The sequence below is a fragment of the Trachemys scripta genome, chromosome 15 (genome assembly GCF_013100865.1).
Source record: "Trachemys scripta elegans isolate TJP31775 chromosome 15, CAS_Tse_1.0, whole genome shotgun sequence".
Taxonomy (NCBI): Eukaryota; Metazoa; Chordata; order Testudines; family Emydidae; genus Trachemys; species Trachemys scripta.
This window is the reverse complement of record NC_048312.1, coordinates 28,624,916-28,646,244: the sequence shown is the minus strand read 5'-3', so window position 1 is coordinate 28,646,244 and position 21,329 is coordinate 28,624,916. Positions and strand designations below refer to the sequence as shown.

Genomic DNA, 21,329 nt, shown 5'->3' with positions numbered 1-21,329 from the left:
GTATTGGGGGACTCAGGGCCCTGCACCCCCGGCTTCCTGCGATTCACCATGACTCTCAGCCAGCCAGTAAAGCAGAAGGTTTATTTGGATGACAGGAATACAGTCCAAGACAGGTCTTGCAGGCACAGACAACAGGGCCCCCCTCAGTTAGGTCCAGCTTGGGGTCCCAGGGCATGCCAGCCCACCCCCCTTTGGGGGGTCAGAGCCATCTCTGCCTCCCAGCCATCTCTCCAGCCTGCTTCCAGCACTCTGCCTTCAGCGACCCCTCCCACAGCCTTTGTTCAGTTTCCCGGGCCCCGGAGTCACCTGACCTCCAACCCCCTCCTGGGTTCTCATGTTACAAGCTCAGGTATGTTCCCTCGGGCCGACTCCCATCCTCCGATGCAGACCATCCTAGTCACACTCCCCTGTCAGCATTCCCACACCCCAGCAAGAACAGTCCCAGTTCGTCACAGGGGGACCTTGGGGCAGCATTTGGAGTGGGCTGATCAGGCAGACGCCAGGCCGGATCGGCTCAGCTGCCGGGGCCTTTCCAGAGGCTGCAGGTGGAGGCCACTTTGATGGATGGGAGGGGGAGGGGCTGGAACTGTTGGGGGGCGTGCCCCCCACTCACTCTGCATGGCAAATGCAGGGGGTTTCACCTCTGATCCTCCCCTCCCCCAGAACGTCCTTGCTGATGCTGCACAGGGAAGCCTCTGCCTAGACTGTGGGTGTCCCCTGCGTGTCTGAGCTCTGAACGAGCTACCCGCTGTCCTGGCCAGCTCCGCTCTGCGGGCCTCGGCCTGCCTGACCCCTGCTTTCCTCTGCGCAAGGGGCAGGGCTGCACTCTGTCCCTAGGGGGCCTGGCTGGGCTCTGGCTCGGGGGGGCGGGACATGGGCTTGTGACACCCCCACATGCCCGGCTGTTAGCCTCAGTGGGGGAGCCCAGGACTCACTGGGGGAGTATCTGCTGCTAGGCTCCAGCCAGGGAACAGCCCTTCCTGCGCCAGAGCTGAGGGGCTGCCCTGTCTGGGTCCCCTTTGTGCTCCCTCGGGTGCTCCTGGCAGTGTCCCCCCCAGGGCTCTGGGTACGCTGCTGCCACGGGCGATCTGGCCCGCCCTGTCCCACTGAAGCAGGTGGCTGAAACCCACCCAGGAGACGGTCTGTGTGCTAAGCGCTCCTGCTGCTGGGGGCAGCCGACCCTGCAGGCTGGCAGCTGAGGGGGGAAGCACCCAAGCCTGCCACTGTGGGCGGTGGCTCCTGAGGGGCAGCATGTGCCCAGCTCTCGGCTCGTCAAGTCCCTGCCCTGGGCTGGAATAGATACTGTTTGTGTGTCGCCAAGCCAGCTGTTACTAGGCCTAGCACTGGTCTGACTCTGAATGGCCCAGGGGCTGTGGTCCAGGCTTCCCCTGGAGGAAGCCCAGTGCCAGGGCACCTGCTTCCCACCCCACAAGCTCTTGGTCCTGGGGAAGCTCCAGAGAGGAGCCGGGGGGCTCACCCTGCAGAGCAGGCAGTGGCACTAGACGGGGCTGGGCCATGGAAGGGCAGAGGGAGGTGCTGTCCCAGGCTGGGTATGCTGGTGCCCCCAGGCGGGGAGAGGCGTTGCTGGAGGCAGAACGGCCTGCCCTGGCTGTGGGATGTCATGAGGGGGAGCCGTGGCTTGGCCTTGGCCTGCTGACAATTGCCGTACGCCCACTAGGGGTTCACCCCAGGGCAGAGCACACCTGGCTTGGGGGGAGAAGAGGTCTGGGTCTGCCAAGGGAGGGCAGGCGGCCCCCTGGTCCAGGATGCTGTGCAGTGCGCCCTAGCCTCTCCTGAGGTGAAGAGTCCGGCTCAGTCCCCATGGGGACAGGCGGGAGCACCAATTCCTGGCTGGGCTGGGCAGGGCGTGAGGAGTGCAGAGCTTGTGCCCCCATCCTGGCAGGGAGAAGGGCCCTGGGCCCCGTGCTGAGCTCAGCTTCCTCCTCTGAGCCCCTCGCAAGCTCCTGCCCTGTGGGAGCCTGACTCCCGCATTCCTCAGGGCCTCTGGTGACTGCCCCAGTGGCAGCCCAGGGCTGAGGTCTCTCGTTGCCCCCGGCCTGCACAGCCACGCTGGAGCGTGGGCGGCTTTGAACCAAAAGGACCATTGGGGCAGCTGGCCTGGCGCACAATGGGGGAGCATGGGCAGTGGTGGAATCCTGGCTCTGTGGGATTGCTGAGGGCAGGCAGGAGCACTTGGCTTCGGGGCCAGGATGATGGAGAGAAGCGTGGGGAGTTGGGGGCATCAGGCTGTGAATCTGAGAGACCCCAATGGAGCTGGCTCATGGGAGGCGTGAGCCCTCCCAGCCGATCCCTGTGCAGCCTGTCTGCAGATTGAAAGGGTATTGCTGGCAGGCAGGGTTTCCTGTCTGTGGCTGGGTGGGGTGGGTGTCTCCTGCCTGCTCCGTGTGCCAGCGCAGTGCGTGGCACTGGATGACTGACTAGGGCTGTGTGGGGAATGTGCCTCGTGCTGCTTCCTGGGGACAGCAGCCGACCTGGCTTGTCAGTGCGGAGTCCCCTCCGCCCCCCTTTACTGGAGAGCTGGAGCAGCTGCCGAGGAGGGGCTGGGAGGGAAGCCCGGAATGGAAGGGGTAATTTCCTCATTAGCTGCCCCGCCCTTGCACACCCCTCCCCGGGGAGCAGCAAGAGGCCCTGTCTCCTCCCAGCTGTTCTCCCTGCACCTCTCTCCAGAACTGACTTGCTTTCCTTGCCAGGGTTCACGGGGTCTGAAGCCGCTTCCGTGCCCCAGGGCCAGAGGCAGGGCCTGATCCTGGCTTACAGCCCCCCCTGAGAGAGCCCTGCCTGGGGCTGTGTGGAAGAGAGCCAGCTGGACCCTGGCTGGCAGCCCCCCTGCCCCGGGGGCCGTTCCCAGCTGTGGTGAAGAGGCACCAGTTGCCGCAGGGTGTGAGAACCAGCCGCAGCATGGCTGATACCACCTGTGCTGATGGGCAGCACGTGAGGGGGAGGGGGTCCCCACTCAGAGCCAGACGGGACTAAGGTCGTGGCTCCAGAAGGGAGCAGGTATCTCTGGCATGCTTGCGCTCTCCAGCGCATCGGGCAGTCCAGCGTCAGCCCTGTGCCACTCAGCCCCCTACTGTCTCTGGCAGCCTCGTCTCAGAGTGGGGTCCCACTGGTGCATCCCTGGGGCTCAGACGCTCTCCCAGGAGGTGCCTTGTAGCCAGCAAAATGCCACCTCCTGCCCTGGCGTACGTGTCCTGGGCTCCAGGGCAGCCTGTGAGTGAAGGGGAGAGGGATGCCCAGGACTCTGCCACTTGGTCCCACCAGAGGCCCCATGGCTGGTACCTGGCTATCTCCCCTCCCCCCCACCCCCCAGTTAATCTCTGCTCGGTATCCCTTCCATCCTGCCTTTTCCTCCCCCTGCTGTCCTGTCTGACCCCATCTCCACCAGCCCGAGGGGATGAGCTGGGGCTCCAGGGAGGGGAATCTCTCCTGTTCTCTGGGGATCAGGGGCAAGGTGTCTGGCAGGCCAGCGCCCCCCCCTGCACAGCATGGCGCAGAGCACTGGTGACCCGCGCTCGCCCTCCCACCCGGCTGTGGGCTCTGGATAGCTGCGGGCCCTTTGTGCAGACATTCTGGGCCAGGTGTTTGGGATTCAGGCAAGGACTAGCAGCTCCACCTGATGCTTCAGCGTCTAGGAAGCAGAGTCTGGTGCAGCTCTGAGCCACCCTGCTGGCTGGTCCCCCCCACCCCCGGTGTGCCTGCCAGCTCCCTAACCTGATGCATCAGAGCCGCTCCCTAGGGACTCCACCACTGAGTGCCCTAGTGGTGGGGAGGGGGGTCTGGGGCAGGCAATGTTTACCCCCCTGTGGGTGCCTGGGCTTCCAGAGGCACCAAAGGGCACTGGCTTCTTGGGGGTGGGTCCAGCTGGCCTGGCACCTCCTGGAATGACGCTGCATGTTGGCAGGGTGAGCTCTGGCTGGGGAAACAGGGGAGCCGGTGGCTGACCTGACCCACACCATGCTCCATAGTCCCCCCAGCGTCGCACGTGGGCTGGATCCGGCTCGCTGCTGAAATCCGGGCCCAACCTGCTTCTGCTCTGTCCAGGCTGGAAGTGGGAACCTGGGCTGGAGCTGCCAGGAGGGAAGTGGGGGCTGGGGAGAGCCTGGGGCCCTTGCGTCCTGGCTGGCACCTGGGGGGCTCCCCCTCTGTTGAGCGGTTGCGGTGTGTGGCCAGGAATCTGGAGTGGGGTCTCCCCTCGGGGGGTTTATGGAGCGGTGTCCCTAGCTGGCTGATGGGGAACGGGCCCAGGCTATAGATGGCTGGCAATGTTAATTCCACCCTAGCCCAGTCCCCCAAGAAACAGACAAAGGCTGGGGCTGCCGGGATGGGAGCTGCCTGCGCTGGGGGTCTTTCCCCTTGGGCCTGGTCAGTGGGCTGCAGGGTTTGTTTGGCTCCATGTGCTCAGGGGCAGGGGAGGCGGAAGCAGGAACCCAGGCTGGGGCTGGCACCGCTGCTCCCACCCTTCAAAGGCTCCATCTCAAACAGCAGCTGGTTTGGGTCAAATAGTTTATTTTTAACAAATTCCATGAGAAATAGCGGCTGGAGCCAGTGGCTCCTTCAGCCCTGACATGCTGCAGTCAGAGAGGCGCTCCGGCTTGTGCAGGGCCCAGCTGGCTGGGCTCCTGCCCTCGCTTCCCGGGGTCTGCTGGGTCCCCACCCCTTGGGGCTGGGGGTCTCTGGGCTCCCCCCTCCCGTTAGGCCTGGGCCTGGCTTCCTGCACCTGGCCCAGCCATGAGGTCCCTGGAGACAAGACCCTGTGCAGAGCAAGGCAGGAGTGCTGCCGTAGCAACAGCAAGGGAGCCACCCTTGGCTCCTCGGCCAGGCCCAGGGCACTGAGCCCATGTGGAGCCGGCGGTGCCCTTCGTCCTGCATGACTGGCGCTGCCCATGGCAGCACTCTGCAGACCTGTCTGAGCAGCCTTCCCCAGAGCGGCAGCAGGGTGTCCCGTGTGGTGGGCTGGCTGAGGCCGCTGTGCTGCCGGGGGGTGCGGGGGAAACAGGTCCTGTTTTGCCCAGGGTTTGGAGGGTTGCTGGAGCTGAGGTCTCTGAGCTGGGTACGCTGCCCCCAAGGACGCTGGGAGCCCAGGTTCTCCACAGCCACCCGCGCCAGCTCCAACCACTCCCGAATCTCTGCACTGTTCCCTGTCCCACCCGCTATCCAAGGTGCTGCCCCTCCCACGGGCCTACCTGCTGGGCATGCCGTCAGAGCTCATCTTGTGGCAGGACAGGGCGGTGGCTGCAAACGGGGGGGGACGATAGCTGGACATCGCTCCCAGCTAGAGCCCAACCGAAGGAAGGGACATGTGGATCAGAGCTTGCCGTGAGATCGACGTCAGGAAACGGGGCCTCCCACGCCCTGGCACGCTGCCCTTGCCGCTCCGACATCTCCCTCCAGCTGCTGCAGCACCCAGGATAGGGCCCCCCGCTGCAGGCAGAGAAGCAGAGCAAACTCTGAGGGTGGGGAAGGGAATAGAGGAGTATTGGGGGGAGGGGGCAGGGGCTGCAGTGGTCAGGGGGAGTTGCATTGGTGCATCGTGGGTGCCTGTCGACCCCATCCCATTGCCGTCTCCGCGGGCTCCCTTTGCCCCAAGCAGACCCAGCCCTTGGGCCTTCCATTTTCTTTCCCGTCCAACCACCGCCCTGTGCCCCCCGGACAGATCTGTGTCTCTGCGGAGGGGCCTGGCCTGGACGTGCCCCGGAGTGTGCTGCCAGCTTCCTTCCTCCCCAGGGCAAGCGTTGGCAAGGCGGCAAGTCCGCGGCATGATCTGAAGCTGGACAGTGTGGGCCCAAGTCTTGCCTCTGCCTTCTGCTCCCTGCCCGGGCACTGCCAGCTGCAGTGTCGGGAAAGGCCAGTTGGCCTTCTCCTGCCCAGTCCCTGCTCTCTGTCCCTGTTGGCACGTGCATGTGTGACGCTGCCTCTGAGAGCCATGCCGGTGCCCCCGCTGCATAGGCACCCTCTGCTTTGTGTGCTGGGGCCGGAGGGCTGTGCGCCAAGGGCACATGCTGCCTGGCGAGGAGAGGACAGTGCCCAGCAGTGTGTGCGGTGACACTCCCGTGCAGCTAGCGCAGTGGCACAAACAGCCCCATTGTGCTGAGCGGGGGCGGCCCGGCGGGAGGGGCGCTCAGGAGGGGTGGCACTGACCGCCGCTCCCTTGGGAGAAGGGGGCTGGATAAATAGCAGGCTCTAGCCGTCCCTGGGTAACCTCCCCGCTCTGCTCTGCTCCTCAGCTGGAGACCACGCCGGACCTCGCTGAGCGGCGCCAGATCCGCTCGGCCATCCGGGAGCTGCGGCGCCAGGAGCTGGAGCGGGACGAGGAGGCTCTGGCATCCAAGCGCTTCCGCTCGGAGCGCGGCAGCCGCCGGCAGGAGAACAAGGAGAACTGGCTGCGGTGAGTGCAGGGGCTGGGGCATGGGGTGTGGGCCCCGCCACACCTCGTGGGCAGGGCTGAGCTGCCCCCCCCCGGCCCAGTGAGCCTGGCTTATGGAGCAGAGTCTTTGCCCCTCCCAGCAGGGATGGCAGTGCCCCTGGCAGGCAGGCCGGTGCTCGCTGCTCCCTGGATACCTGGTCCTCCTGCTGTAGGGCCCGTGTGGGATGAGGCAGGCTGGGATGGCAGCTCCTGCTTGCTCCGTGTCCCTGGTCCCCCCAGAGGAGAAGCTACAGCTCGGCTTAGGGGAAGTGCCCCCATCCTGGCATCATGCCGTCTTGGCCCCTCCCTGCCCGCACCACCAGGAAGCTGAGCGTGCACTCGGATTTCTGGCACTGGGGGACAGCCCAGTTCCCCAGCCTGCGTGCCCCTGGTCAGACTGTCTCTCTGCAGGTCTCAGCGGCTGGAGGAAGAGCAGCAGAAATCCCTGGCGCTGCTCTCCGGGAAGCTCGACTCCATCACGGACGTGGAGGAGCTGACGGCTCTGGTGAGTTGCCCTCCAGGGCGTGGGCTGCTGGCTGCTCTCTGGGGGAGGGAATGACCCCGCTCTGGCTCCGTTCCGGGAGGAAAGAGCGCTCTGCCCTGGGTGTGGGGTGGGGAGGATCTGGTGCCAGCCAGGGTGCCTGCTGCCTTCCAGCTCGGCTCCCTTCACTCCCTCTCCTTTCCTGTAATCAGGGCAGCCAAGCACAAGATGGGGAGCTAGGACTCCTGGGTTCTGTTCCCAGCTGTGCCCCTTACTCGCTGTGCAAGCTGGGGTAGGCCATATCCTTGACCCTCTCTGTGCCTCAGTTTCCCCTCGGTAAAACAGGCCGGGGTGCGGGTCCATTGCTGTGCCCTTGCTACTGCTCGCACACTCTGGTTGGGGGTCCCCTGGTCTCGTCAGCGCCTTCCCCCATCTGCCATGTCCCATCACCTTCCGCTCCCATCAGCTACCCTGTCTGAGCAGTGGCCAGGGGAGCCGTGGCCAGGCAGTGTCTGAGCAGTGCCGTCGGGCTGCTGGCAAGGCGCAGAGAGCTGGGCGGGCATGGAGCCCCCGGTGCCAGGAGCAGGGTGGGTACTTGCCGTCGTGCCAATGGAGCAGTTGAGATTGGGACCTCTCACGACCCAGGCTGGCGAGCAGGGCTGTGCGTATGGCAGCGCGGGGGCAGAGCCGGCTGTCGACTGGCATGTTCTGGAGTCTCCCTCTTGGGGGCTAGGGCTGAAGGAGCAGGGCAGTGGAGGGTGTCCCGCCAAGGGGACCTGAGTCTAGGGCTGCAGTGTCCTGGTGGATGGGAGGTGGGGAGGATGCAGACGGTTTGGTCTCCCACTGGCGTGGGGGTGCGGGCGGGAGGAAGAGGCTGCTGGCTAGTTTGCCTGGAGTGTGAGCTCCTCCCCAGCAAGTGCTGCACCTCCCACCCTTGCCCCCAGTCGGCAGCGTTCAGCGAGAGCGTCTGGAGCACTGTTCCCCCGGGGCAGCGCCTGACCACCTAGCCGTGGGGAAACTGAGGCAAGGCGGGGACATGCCTTCCCCAGGTACCATGGGGAGTTTGTGGCAGAACTGTCGCTAGAACCCAGGAGTCCTGGCTCCCAACCATCCACTATAACCCCTGCTCTGTGCTCCCTCCCTTCCTGCCCCTGGCGCCCATGCATGGAGCAGCGGCAGAGGAAACCTGCGCTGTTCATACACCTAGACAGGATTTCTGGCGGCTGCTGAACCCACCTGGCCCGTGTGGGAGTGGGCTGCAGCCGAGCCTGGGTGGGCTGGCCCTGGCCCTGGGGGCGCTCCCTCCCCCATCGTGCCAGGAGCCTGGGGTGGCTGTGGAGCGGAGAGAGCCCATGTTGTGCCCCTTTCTGCCACAGCTGCGAGGAGCCGACGAGTACGAGGAGCGCAAGCTGATCCGGGCCGCCATCCGCAAGCTGCGGGCCAACGAGATTGAGGGTACGGCACCCCCGTCCCCTGGCTCCTTGCGCAGGCCTGGCCTGGCCCTGCCTCGGGCCAGCTCCTCGCTAACTGGCTCCTCCCTCCCTCCCTTCCAGCTGCGGCCTCGGCAGGGAGAGCCCACAACAGCCGGAAAGGGGAAAAGGAGCCACTGGCCTCCAAGGGGAAGGAGAGCTCGGATGGGGGCAGCTCGCCGGTGAGTGGGGCGGGGGGAGCTCGCCGGTGAGGTGTGGGGCCGGAGGGAGCTCTGTGGTGAGTGGGGTGGGGGCGGGAGAGCTCGCCGGTGAGGTGTGGGGCCGGAGGGAGCTCTGTGGTGAGTGGGGCGGGGGGGGGGGGGCGCTCGCGGGTGGGGTGTGGGGCCGGGGAGGCTCTGCAGGAACTGGGAGGCCTGGGGCAGAGGGTTAGTGTAGGGCTCTGCAGTGGGCCGGGGATGTGCCTACTCCCACACGTGTTATCGCTGCACTTGGGGGTAGTCTCCCGCCACTTGCCCAATGTGCTGGGCATTGTGCTGGCTCCATCTTGTCCCAGGCTTTCCCCCCATGCATCCCAAGTGCCCTCTAGGGTGCCCACTGTCGCTGGGTGCCATTCCTCCCTCTTGCATCTCAGGGCACCCTGGGACCCCACAGCCCATGGGTAATCGCCATGGTCCCACCCTGCCATCCCTGAGCCCTGGGGCATTGGCCCTGGGGCAGGTGGGTTTCCCACAGCTGCTCTGGGCAGTGACGTGGGCAGGGGATCTGTGCCGGGGGACCTTGAGGCTTTCTTCCTGAAATTGGGGAGGGGGGAGACTAGCTGAAGGCTCGTCAGTTCTCGTCCCTCCCTGCCCCCTTGAGAGAAGGGCTAACTGGCTGGCTTGGGGGGTGGGAGCTGGGATGAGCCCTTTTTCCCTCACCCTGGGGACTTCCAGCCACTTCCTCCCTGGGCTGGATTCGAACCCGCCCTCCAGAGGAGCATGGCAAGCTGCTGAGGGCTTGCTCCCGGCTCCTGAGGAGATGTGTAAGGGGGTGGCCTGTACGTCCCAGTCCCTGGGGCAGGCTGGGCAGTGAGGAGCACTGAGCCCTTCCCAGGGGACGCCCATGTCCCCCTTGGGCTCGGGGCCAGCCAGGTTCTCCGCTTCTCCGCCTCTATTCAGGTGTCACGCGGGCTGCCCACTGCCGGCCCCAGGCCCCACCAGGGGGCGATTTGGGAGCAGGGTTAACGCAAACGCCCAGTGCTGGAGGGTGGGCAGGGACAGCCGGCCAGGGGCCCGCAGCTGGGTGCTCCCTGTCGGGGGGCTGGCACTCACTCCCCTGTCCCCCAGGCACAGCTAGAGGACCTGGAGGAGCGGGAGCGCATCCGGGCTCAGATCCGGGAGCTACGCAGTGAGCAGAGGGGAGAGCCCCACAAACCAGATGCCCAGGGTGAGTCCATGCAAATCCTGCCCCCGGGGCCTGATTTTCATAGGCAAAGTCCAGCCCGGCCCACACCGGGGCAGAGCCTGGGGGCCCAGAGGGGAGGGCACAGAGCTGTCTTCCCCCACTGGTCATGCAGGGGCAGTGGGGCGGGGTGGGTGGGACCCCGCCATGCCCTGCCCAATGGGGTCGTGGCCTGTAGGGGCTGCCTGCTCTCTCCCTGGCAGCCGCCCTTTTCCCAGGCTGCGGTGTGGGGTCAGGGCAGCACCCGGTTTGCTGCTCGGTCCTGAGCAGGGGTCTTTCCCTGCAGGGCCGGGACATGGCAGTTGGTGTGCGGCAGAGAGTGGTGGGAGAGGGTTTGCCCCAGTCGGGGGTCTCACTCGGGAGGGGCTGGGAGGGGCTGTTTAGCTGTGGAGGAGGGTGGGGGGACTCTGGGGCGACCTTCCCCCATAAGCTGGTTCTTTCTCCTGCAGACCCGGCCTCGGGGACCCTGCTGCTCCTGGACCCGCTGCATCCCCCGTGCTGCTCCTCGTCCTTGGAGCTGGAGTCACAGCGGAGAGCCGAGCGCCCGGAGCGCAGCTCCCAGAGCCTTGAGCCCGGCCCAGGGGCAGAGCAGCCCTGCACACAGGAGGGGGACGGCGAGGGGCTCGGCCAGCCAGAGGCAGGGGGCAGTGGGGAGCCCAGCCAGGGCAGTGGGGAGCCCAGCCAGGGCAGTGGGGAGCCCAGCCAGGGCGGACCAGAGCAGCAAGAGACACCTGCTACCACGGGCGACAGCTGCCCAGTGGAGGAGACTCGCCGGAGGCTGCCCAGCGACGGGAACCAGAGCAGCCAGGTAACGGGCCAGCTGCCCCTCCCGGGGGCTGAAGGGGAGTGCCCAGGAACGGGCTGCGCCTGCCCTCTCTGCTGGCCGGCGCCCACGGGCCGTATGGGACAGGTGTGAGTGGAGGGCTGAGCCGGGTACTGCGAATGCTGGCCGCTAGGTGGCTGCTCACCACAGGGACCCGCTGTCCAGGCCTGAAACAGGACGTGAGCGAAATGTGTCTGGGGTTTAACACGTCCCCATTGATCAGTACACAAAACTCCCCTGCGCCTTGCAAGGTCAGCCCAGAGTGGCTTGGCAGGGGGCTGCAGGTCAGCGGGGCTGGGGCCGGATTATCAGGGGGCTGTGGTGGGATTGAGGGGGGGTGGGCAGAGCCGGGGGAGGGGGCAGGGCTGGATTGGCAGAGGGCTGCATGGTGGGATTGAGCGGGGTGGGTAGAGCCGGGGGAGAGGGGCAGGGCTGGATTGGCAGAGGGCTGCGTGGTGGGATTGAGGGGGGTGGGCAGAGTCAGGGGAGGGGGGCCAGGCAGGCAGTACCCAGCACCATCTGGCACCTGTCGGATTGAGGAGTTGCTGGGGCTAACCCTCCACCTCCCCCTTCCCCCCAGGTCAGCATCTGTGTCAAAAGCCAAGTGCCCGGGAAGCCGGCCAGCTCTGCCAACAAGACGACGCGAGCTGGTAAGACGAAGGCACAGCACCATCCCCTCCCCCACGCCATCCCCAGCTGTGCCTGGCCAGGGCCTTGTGGTCAGGGAGCCCCTGCCGGGAGTTGCACCAGTGGATTGTGCTCACTAGTGTTTATGGACTGTCTGCGTAGGGACCTTCCTGCATCAAGTGAGGGCTTCCTTGTATGCTGGGGCACCGAGGCTGCGAGCTTCTCCGCAGCAGTGCCCCCTCTCCAGTGACGCTGAGAGCTTCTCCGCAGTAGCTCCCTGCTGGCCATGTTGACTTGTGCACCCCCTCTCTGGGGATGTTTTGCAGACACCCAGCAATGCTTCTGCTGGGGGTGCTTGTGTGAGCATTGCTGGGAGCTCCCCTGTGCCAATCTCCCCCTTGAGGCTGCGAGCTTCCCCACAGCAGTGCCCCTTCCAGTGTGGCCATGCTGTGAACTGCCTTGTTCGGGGATGCTGCTTCCCTCTGGGCTGGCTGCAGAGTTGGCTCGGAGCTCCCTGCGGTGGTGCCACCCTCCAGGTAGATGGCGTGGGTGGACGGAGCTGTGGGCTTTCTTGCAGCAGTGCCAGGCTCCAAGGTAGGTCAGTGGGTGGTGCTGCCCTCTGGGGGAGGCGGCGTGGCCTTGCTGGGGCTCCTGGCCAGCCTGTGTCCTCGTTGCTCCAGTCTGGCTGCTCGAAGGCGTTGAGTCTTCTGTGACCAACCTCTGGGCTCCTGGCCGGGCACAGCTGGGTCTGGGCTCGAGCTGGGGGATGTGCACCCCCCCCTCCACCGCCCCCCCGGGATAGGACAAGCTTCCCAGGCAAAATCAAGACCACTCCTGGCAGAGAGCGAAGGCAGGGGGCACAATCATGGAGGTGCCTTGGGAGACTGGTGCATGTCTGTGGGGGGGTCCTAGAGGGGGTGCCCCCAGTGACCCAGGCCTGTGACCCCTCCCTGACCCTGCTCATCAGCTGCCCCGGTCCCAGCTGATGTGGGAGCGGGGCCGGCCTGGTGCTGCGACATCGCCTGCCTGCTCCCTGGGCTGCTGAAGGGCCATGAAAGGGAATCCGTGTGTGCAGCAAACTCCAGCCTTTTACATTCTTTAGCCCAATAAGGCCGGCGGCTCGGCACCGCTCTGTGCTTTCCTGGCCCTCCACCCCGCTCTGCTGGCTGAAGGCATCTCAGCGGGGGAGCTGGGCTCCCAGCTCGGGGGACCGCCCCACACTTCGACTCGTACCATAGGCCTGCTGCGCCAGGCAGCGCCAGGGCTTCCCCCCCATTGCCGGCTGCTGCGGCTTGGGGAGCTGGAGGAAATAGCTGAGATCCTGGCCCTGGTCGGCCCCCCCGCTCCCCTGACTCAACCTGCCAGGGTCTCCGCTAGGCCGGGGAGGGGCTGAGATGAGTCGGGAGTTCCCTGCAGGACAGGCTCTCGGGTTCCTCTCCCAGGCGGAGCAGGGTTCATTGTGCATAGCCCTTCTCCAGTACCCCCCTGGGGGGGTCATCTCTGTGACAGCCCCCCTGAGCTTCCTGCGCCCTCGCTAACTGGGCAGGTGCTGCCCCCAGGCATTGAGCAAGGCCGGGTGTTGGCTGGCAGCGAGAGCAGAGGGAGTGCGCAGAAAGGGCAGGGAGGAGACCTGGAGACCTACAGCCCTGGGGTCTGCCCAGAGCCGGGACAGGCACCGCCCCATGCATCACTCTGGTCAGGGGAGGGCAGGCCCCTCTCCATGGCCAAGAGGGTCCCCCTCCCAACCACCAGGCCCCCTGTGGAAGTGGGTCAAGCCCCTAGACTCCCCAACAGCCATCAGAGGGTGACACCTTGGCTGGCAGAGGTGGGCTCAGCGTCTCACTGTGTGAGCCTGGCTCTGTTGCGTGGTGCCAGGCAGATGCTGCGGTGCCCGCGTCCCTGCCCCAGAGCAGGGGGTCCTGGGGATGACCGTGCCAGGGCAGCGTATGGAGCAGGAGCTGCACAGTGCGCACCGTGGCGGCTGCGATCGCCCCTCTGGAAAGGGGGACGTCTCCTGCAGACCCCAGGACAGCGCCTCCCCTCGGCTCTCACCACAGGGCTGTGCCCTGGCAGCATCGCCCGCTGGGCTGAGCCTGGAGCTCGCCTGCTGGACTAGCCCCCAGCCCAGTCTTTGTGGTGGGGCTGGTCGTAGCGGAGGGCATGGGGGCGCTGGTGTCTGGCAGCATAGGACTGTTATCTGTGCTCGTGGAGGGTCAGGGGTCCTGGTTTGACCAAGTGTAACCCCTGGGGCCAGGTTCCCAGGGCAGACGCTCACGGCTACCCCTGCAGGTGGGCTTTCCCCGGGCAGTGCCCTGGACTGGCCCTCAGCACATGGCCCTGCCACAAGTTGGCGAGGCGGGGTGCTCGTTGGAGGCCCAGGCAGAGGGGGCACAAATGGAGCCCGTGCAAAGGGGCTGGTTCTGCAGCAAACCTTGCACTCCTCGGACACCTCTGCAGGAAGTTGGCCAGGTTCCCTCAGCCTGGCAGTGCCCTTGGAGGGGGGCAGGCGGGCGGAACGTGGGCCCTGTCCCCGAGTCTGCCCTGCCTGGGGACTTTGTGTGCTTCAGAGCTGGGGGGCAGGGCTGCAGTCTGCCCTCTGCTGGCCATGGGCCTGCGCCGGCCCAGATTAACTCACCCCTGGCTGAGGGCTGGGTACCCGCGGGGCAGGGCGGCCTGGGCCCCTGGGGGTTGCGCCGGGCTCTGTGGCGGGGGGCTCGGCCTCCCTGCCCATGGGGCGGGCCGCGGGTTGCTGTGCTCAGAGGTGATGCCTGGCACTGCTGTTCTAACGTCGCTCTCCTTGGCTGTGCTATCTGCATCTCTGAAAATGCTACCTTGGTCTGGTCCTTCCCAAACGCTGTGGCTGGCAGCACCTACCCATGATGTGCCAGGAACCCCTGCCCGCCAGGATCTTCACCGCTACGCCCACATGCCGTCTGCGCCATACTCCCCGCTCCCGGCCCGCAACACTGGTAATGCCCCCTCCCCTTGCCTCCTGGCCTGTGCTCTGCCCCATGTCCTTCCCGCAGCAGGAGTCCCGGGAGGGCTTTCTGTGACACTGCCCGCTGCCGCTCTAGGGGTGCGGTGGGAAGGGGCCCCGGCCCTGGCTTCTCCAGAGAGCACGCCAGCCACCCTGCAGGTGGGGCACCTGCCCCGGGGGCATGAGAGCTGGTGCAAGGCTGCCTCTCCGCTCCCCCTTCTGGGGTAATGGGCTGGCGGGGTCCTCCTGAAACCTGACTGAGCTGGGGGTGGGGATGCCTGGCAAAGCGCTCCAGTGCCAGTCAGGCTCTGTGCCCACGGGCGGGTGAATGGCTCAAGTCCTCACTCTGCTCCTGTCTCCCCTTCCAGAGCCCGCGCGGGAGCAGCCCTTCCAGAGAGCCAACTCGGTGCGGGAGCGCGTTCGCAAGTTCACCTCGGACTCCCTGGCCCAGCCTGGTCCCAGGTCCTGCAGCCAGAAGTGGGAGAGCCCTGGCAAAGGCTCCTGGGTCCTGCAGCAGCAGCTCCTGCGTCCCCAGGGCTCAGGGGGCCCCCCAGCCAGCAGCCGTGCGGAGCACCACACTTCCTCCTCGGAGGCACAGGCTGCGATGGCCGGGGGCCCAGCCTGCCCTAAAGAGGAGGGCAGCTCTGTGGGGAGGAGCCAGGCTGGCCAATCGCAGGGCGGCCGGCTGACGTCCCCGCAGAGGCCCATTGAAAATGCCGAGGGAAGCTTGTCCGGCACAGAGGAGCCTGGTGCCCAGCACGCTGCCTCTCTGCCCAGCTGCCCGGCCCAGCCCCAGCCTCCTGCCTGCGGCACCAAGGCCAGCACCAGGGACGAGGACACCATGAAAACGCTCTTCACCATCGAGATCAAGGATGGCAGGGCCCAGCCCGTGAGCAACCGCATCGTGGGCGTGCCGGGCAGCCAGCGGGCAGGTAGGTTCCAGAGCGGCTGTGGTGGCAGGGCTGAGCTGCCGACGTGTGGGTCCCACGGCTCTGCTCCTGGGAGAGTTGTGAGCAAAGGGCAGCCGCTCCTGAGCGTGCCAAGGTGGGGCCGGCTCTGCAGCCAGGCGGGCGTGCAGCCTTGCCCGGCTATCACGCTAAGATGCCTTTGAGCAGCTGCCCCATGGTTCCCCCTCTCCCCAGGGCAGATCAGTGGGGCTCACGGGAAACCAGCAGAGCCTCGACCTGCTCTTGGAGTTGGGCTGTATGGCCCCAGGGCTGGCTGCCCCCGGTCCCAGCCAGGGGAGTGTCAGGGTCCAGCCGAAGGGCTGTGGGACACTCCCCGGACATTGGGTCCTCACCCCCAGGCCTGCCCCGGAGCTGGGAGCGCCTCGGCTCGCTGTGGGTGCCCAGGGGCCTCAGTCCCTCACTGTGAAGTAGGCAGGTCCCCTGCTGGGGAATCTGGGTTTCCTATGGGGGATCCCCTGACTCTGGGCCCGCCCTATGCAGAGGCCAGCTGTGCCATCAGCAGGGGTGGGCTGTGCTCTGCATGGTGAGCCCTGGCGCTGGGGGGATGGGCTCTGTGAGGGTGGGGGACAGTTGCGGGGGCGGGTCTGAGCCCTGTGTGGCTCTTTGGGGTGTGCATGTTGTGGGGGCCTGGCGAGGCGCTGAGCTAGCCGCGGCCGATGCTGGCTGGCCCCAGCTGTCTGTCAGCCTCGACTCTCCTGCCTCCCTTCCTAGAGCTGACCCTGGGGCTGCGGAGCTCACCCATCCGGATCAGCAGCAGCAGCACCGCTAGCGGCACCGGCAGGGTCAGCACAGCCAGCAAGGTGAGCCCCCCCCGCCTCCCCCCCACGGGCCTGGGGAAGAGCCGGGCCTGGGTGCACACGAGGGATCTGCTGCCCCTGCAGGTGTCTGAGTCCTGCCCTGCCACACTCTATGCCCCCAGCTGGGCACCTCGCGCCCGGTGCAGGCTGTCCCGGGGGGGGGCTTTACCAGCACAGTGCCCTGCGCAAGGGAAGGATGCTTCAGCCCTTGAGCCGGCAGGTGCGGGAGTTTGCCAGCCCTGGTTGCCTGGGTCTGGGGCACAGAGCAGGTGCCAGGAACTGGGGGGCTCAGGCTGTGCGAATGGGGTGGGGAGGGAAGCAAGTCCCTGGGCCTCCACTGGCTCTGCTGTGAAACCAGATCCTGCCTCAGCCTGGCTATGGGCCCCGCGGCTCCCGGCTGGGATTGGGCCAGGCCTGTCCCCAGCCCCCCAGCGTGTTTGCCGAGTCGGCTGCGGGGGCCTTGCCACTGAGCCCAGCGAGTACCTGGTGGGGAGCTGTCACAGCTGCCCCCCCTGGTGGCCAGGTCAGAGCAGCGTTACGTCTGGAGTTCTGTGATGGTGTGGTCTGTGTGGGGAGTGTGTCCCCATCCCCTCCACACCCTCTGGAGATCCTGGCCTCACTCTGGGGTCACATGGGGCCGAGTGACCCCACAAGCCACGGGACAGGACCCCAGAGCCCTCGCAGAGTGCGGGGTGGTACCTCGCTGGGCACAGCAAGGAGCCACCTGGGCCGGACCCTGCCCATCATGGCTCCAGAGGGGGATTCTTGGGAAGGACTGGAAAACGTACCCCTTCTCCCCTGCCTTCCTTTTCTCCTAGGCCAGTGGGTCTCAAACTTTTGTACTGGTGACCCCTTTCACATAGCAAGCCTCTGAGTGTGACCCCCCTTATAAACGATAAACACTTTTTAATATATTTAACACCATTATAAATGCTGGAGGCAAAGTGGGGTTTGGGGTGGAGGCTGACAGCTCGCGATCCCCCATGTAATAACCTCACGACCCTCTGAGGGGTCCCGACCCCCAGTTTGAGAACCCCTGTCCTAGGGGGTTAGAGCTGGCTGGCATCGGGGAGTGGCCACCTAGCCCCTAGGCGGCTGCTTGGAGCTGGGATTCCTGCGTGTGGTCAGACGTGCGCCGGGGGGAGCTGTGTGTACCAGGCGTGTGACCTGGGGAGGGGATGGAGAGTGCACGTGGGGGGTGGCCCTTGGAGCTGGGATTCCTGCGTGTGGCCAGGCGTGTGCCATGGGGTGCTGTATGTACCAGGCGTGCACCGGGGGGAGGTGTGTGTACCAGGCGTGTGACCCGGGGAGGGGATGGCGTGTGCGCATGGGGGGTGGTCCCTGGAGCTGGGATTCCTGCGTGTGTACTAGGCGTGTGCTGGGGGGAGCTGTGTGTACCAGGCGTGTGACCCGGGGAGGGGCTGGGGTGTGCACATGGGGGGGTGGTCCCTGGAGCTGGGATTCCTGCGTGTGTACTAGGCGTGTGCTGTGTGTACCAGGCGTGTGCTGCGGGGAGGTGTGTGTACCAGGCGTGTGACCTGGGGAGGGGATGGCATGTGCGTGGGGGGTGGCCCTTGGAACTGAGTCAGCGAAGGGAAACATACAGCTGGGCGTGCGCCCCAGAGGGAGGCAGGCGTGTGCAGCTGGACATGTCCCTGGGAGGGGCGGCGGGCAGGCACGTGCCCCCAAGTGGGAAGAGAGGGGAGGGAGTGGGCGCGTGTGGCCGGGCGCGTGCCCCCAAGTGGGAAGAGAGGGGAGGGAGTGGGCGCGTGTGGCCGGGCGCGTGTGGCCGGGAACTGAGCTGGCCGGGCATGGTTGGCACTCTTGGCCATGTAGGGTAATACAGAGCACTCAGGCATGTTGCAGTGTTTAGGAAAAACAAAGGCGTCAGGGCCAGACTGCAGTGGCTGTGGGGCCCAGGATGACACCAGGCCTGGCACGTGCCCCCGTGGGTGGCGCCCCCTTGTGGCAGGAGTCTCTGCATCTCCCCTTCCCCAGGAGGTGCAGCCCCAGAGTCCTGTCCCACAAGACCCCTGGAGCTGGAGGAGGGGCTGAGCCGGCCTGGCCCTCCCCAGGGTACATGAGGCACCTCTGGCTGAGTCTGCAGCTCTCGGCTGCTCTGTGCCCAGGTCCCCGCGGGGGCCACACTCGGGGGGCTCCCTGCAGGAGTAGCCACCACCCCACAGCCCTGGTGCTACCCTGAGGGAACAGCGGGGGGCTGTGGGTCAGCATTGAGGGGCATCTGCAGGGCAGACTGGGGGAGGAGGGCAACACCTCCATGGGAGCCATGCACTCAGCAGGGACAGCTCTTGCTGGGTGTGTGTGTGGTGGGGAGGGTGGCTTCTCCCACACTAATGAGCTAACGCGGCCCCGTGGCCCGGCTGTGGTGCGAGCTGCCCGTCAGCTCTCATTAAGGTATTAGTGTGGAGGGCACGGAGCTGGGTCTGCCCGGTGGGAGAGCGCAGCTGCCAGGTGGGCGCCGAGACTGTCCGCAGGGGAGAGGGGCAGGAGGAGCAGCCCACAACCTCTTCCAGGTACGGGTGGCCACGGGCATGGAGTGCGCTGTGGGGCTGGCAGGTGCTTGGGTGGGGGGCCAAGGGGACCGTGCTCTCAGGTGTCCATGCGGAGGGTGAGCAGTGTGGCTGCTGGGGGTGTGGGGGTGCTTTATTCCAGGGGCCCCTGCGGAGGGCGCTGCGTGCTCCTGGGCCCTAGAGGGGGCAGGCTGAGGGTGGGCGCGTCACTCCTGCTGCCGCTTGCTGCCTGGGAACCTGATCTGCCTGGCTGATGTTTTATTTACCAGCTGTGCCAGGTGCTCGTGGGAGCTCAGCGCCCCCCAGGTGAGCTGGTGTTGGAGCAGAGTCAGCAGTGGGGCTGGAGCTGCCTGCTCGGAGCCCCCGGTGGGGGGGCAGCAGCTGGTGGGGAGTGGCCTGTGACGCAGAGAGGTTTGGCTCCGGTGGATGGAGCAGGCCGGGCGGGAACAGGGTCCCTGCCAACGCTGGCACTGGGCTGTGCACACCGAGGCCATGGGGAGGGAGGGCCCAGGGTGAAGATGGGGACCCCCTGAGAACCCCCAAGCAGAACAGGCAGCCCTGCCCCAGAGGAAATCCTGCCCCTATGGCCCATGGAGGGTAGGGGAGCCTGGCCTGGGCCTGCAGCCACCTCCTGTCTGTGCATTGTGCTCTCTGCCCCCAGGCTGGGCAGCGCCGGCCCAGAGCCCAGATGGAGGCCTCCCCTCCTGCGGGTGAGATCCATGCACAGGGATGCTGATGCAGGGCTGAGGGGCTGGCACTGTCAGGGCGCGGGACGGGAGCTGGGTGCACTGCCTGGACGGGAGCTGGGTGCACTGCCTGGACGGGCATGGGTGGCACTGGGAGGCTGCCCCTCCCCAAAGGAACTGCAGGGCTGTGTGCTGAGGGCCCTGCCTCCCCCTCCTTAGGGTGTGGGGAGGGGACGCTAGTGCTGGCCTTTGAGAGCTGGGGTGCAGGGGGTGGCACTGCTGGGGCTGGTCTGGGTGAGTTACAGACAGGTGACGGGGCCAGCATGGCAGAGGCTGGGGGAGTGTGGTGGGGATCGGCATGGCGGGGGCTGGGCTGGGGGAGGTGTACTGAGGGAGCAGCACGGTGGGGGCTGGGTGTGTGGGGTGGCGGGAGGCATGGCGAGGGTTGGGAGAGGTGGGGGGTGTACTGGGAGAGTGGCATGGCTGGGGGTGGTGGTGGGGGGGGGGGGGGGAGCATGGCGGGGGCTGAGGGAGTGTGGTGGGGGTGGCATGGCAGGGGCTGGGCTGAGGGAGGTGGGGGCTGGGCTGAGGGAGCAGCATGGCGGGGGCTGGGTGTATGGGGTAGGGGGTGGCATGGCGGGGGCTGGCCTGCTCTATCCAAGCCCCTTTCTACCCAGCAGAGCTTTGGTTGACCCTTTCCCCCATTTGCTGAGGGCGAGCCCTCGGGGGGGGGGGGGCAGCCCGGGGAGACCCGGGGCGGGGGGGGGGGGGGGGGAGGCAGGTGGCTTGCACATGAGCATGTCCTAGTGCCGCCCCCCCCCCCACAGCTTGGCCACCTGGCCCAAGTCCATCACTGGGCTGCGCTGGGAACTGTCCCAAGTTCAGCACCTCCCCACCCGGCTCCTGTGTCAGGCCCCGGCCTGTGGATAAGAATAGCCAGGCTGAACACAAAGGCCTGCTGGTGGAGCCCAGCCCCGGGGAGGGGCAACGCCCAAGAGCCCCTATAAAGGGCTGGGAGCGTGCAGAGCCCACCGCCCGGAGCTGGCAGTGAGAGGGGCTTGACCACACGGCGTCTTGCCCCGGGAGCCTGCGGCGTGGCAGCCAGAGTCCCCGCCGTGCCCGCGTCCCATCCCCAGCCAGCACCATGCCGGGGGTGCACCTCCCCAGCCTGGACAATGCCCGTGAGGCGACGGTGGAGGAGATCCAGCTGGACCTCCAGGCCTTCCAGCTGGCCACCGAGAGGCGCCTGGAGGAGGCGCTACAGCAGTTGCAGCCCCTGGCCAGCGCCCTCAATGACTTGAAGGAGGAGCACCTGGTGCTGCGGGCCGAGCAGGCGCGCCTCGGCCGGCAGCTGGAGGTGCTCGCGCTCTGGCTGGGAGCCCAGGATCTGGAGGAGAAGGACCCCAGCACCCTCTTCCTGGAGGCACAAGATCCCTGTGCCCACTTTGCGGGCACCGAGGAGCCCAGCAGCCCCGTGGCCCATCCACCCACCTTCTCCAGCACCCGCAGGCAGTCGTCTGTGCACCTCTCCAGGAGCAACAGCTTCGTGAGTGTGCAGGCTCCGGGCAGGGGAAGGCGGGGTGGAGGCCCACTCCCTCCAGTGGATGGCTTCCCTGAGAGCCCATCCCATGGGCAGCGTTGGCTGGCTAGGTCTTGGGTCTGGGGGAAGGAGGCAGGGGTGGGCAGATGTTGCTGGGCAGAAGCCCTGGTCTGCCCCTGCTGGCTGGTCTGAAAATCTACTCTGGGTGCCCAGTGCTGGTCCCCCCGCTGGGGCCAGGGCAGGCGGCCGGCTTGGAGCTGCCTGGGCAAGGCCCCTATCGGCCCTTCCCCTGGGCAAAGGGAAGCTGTTCCTGTGGTGGGGGAGCCCCAGAGCTTGCGCCAGCTGCTGCTGGCCCAGGCCGGCGCATTTTCACGGGGGATTAGCTGGGGCTGTGGCAGGAGATTACAGCTGGGGGTTGCTGGGGGAGACCTGTGCCAGCCGAGGCTCCCATCTCCCGGAGCCAATCCAGGCCGCCTGCCTTGCATTGCTGACGTGCCATCATGAGCAGCCTGTTGTGCTGGGCGTTTGTTTGCAGGGACAGCTGGCCTGGGGTCTCCTTACGCCAGCTCCGAGCCCAGCCAGGGAGCTGCGCCCTCCCGCGGGTG

At 66.6% G+C, this 21,329-nt stretch overlaps 1 protein-coding gene across 1 annotated transcript in view; it reads left to right on the top strand.

The window, feature by feature from the left end:
- Positions 1-6,191: 6,191 nt before the first annotated feature.
- Positions 6,192-21,329, top strand: part of SMTN (smoothelin) — a gene marked incomplete at its 5' end in the record, with an annotated part of 32,174 nt that continues 17,036 nt past the window's right edge. The window contains 11 exons of the mRNA XM_034791473.1: positions 6,192-6,406; positions 6,836-6,929; positions 8,282-8,360; positions 8,459-8,556; positions 9,661-9,760; positions 10,225-10,583; positions 11,179-11,248; positions 14,093-14,194; positions 14,571-15,134; positions 15,882-15,970; positions 20,239-20,730. Of these exons, the coding sequence (XP_034647364.1) occupies positions 6,192-6,406; positions 6,836-6,929; positions 8,282-8,360; positions 8,459-8,556; positions 9,661-9,760; positions 10,225-10,583; positions 11,179-11,248; positions 14,093-14,194; positions 14,571-15,134; positions 15,882-15,970; positions 20,239-20,730 (2,262 nt within the window). The remainder of the gene's footprint in view (positions 6,407-6,835; positions 6,930-8,281; positions 8,361-8,458; positions 8,557-9,660; positions 9,761-10,224; positions 10,584-11,178; positions 11,249-14,092; positions 14,195-14,570; positions 15,135-15,881; positions 15,971-20,238; positions 20,731-21,329) is intronic.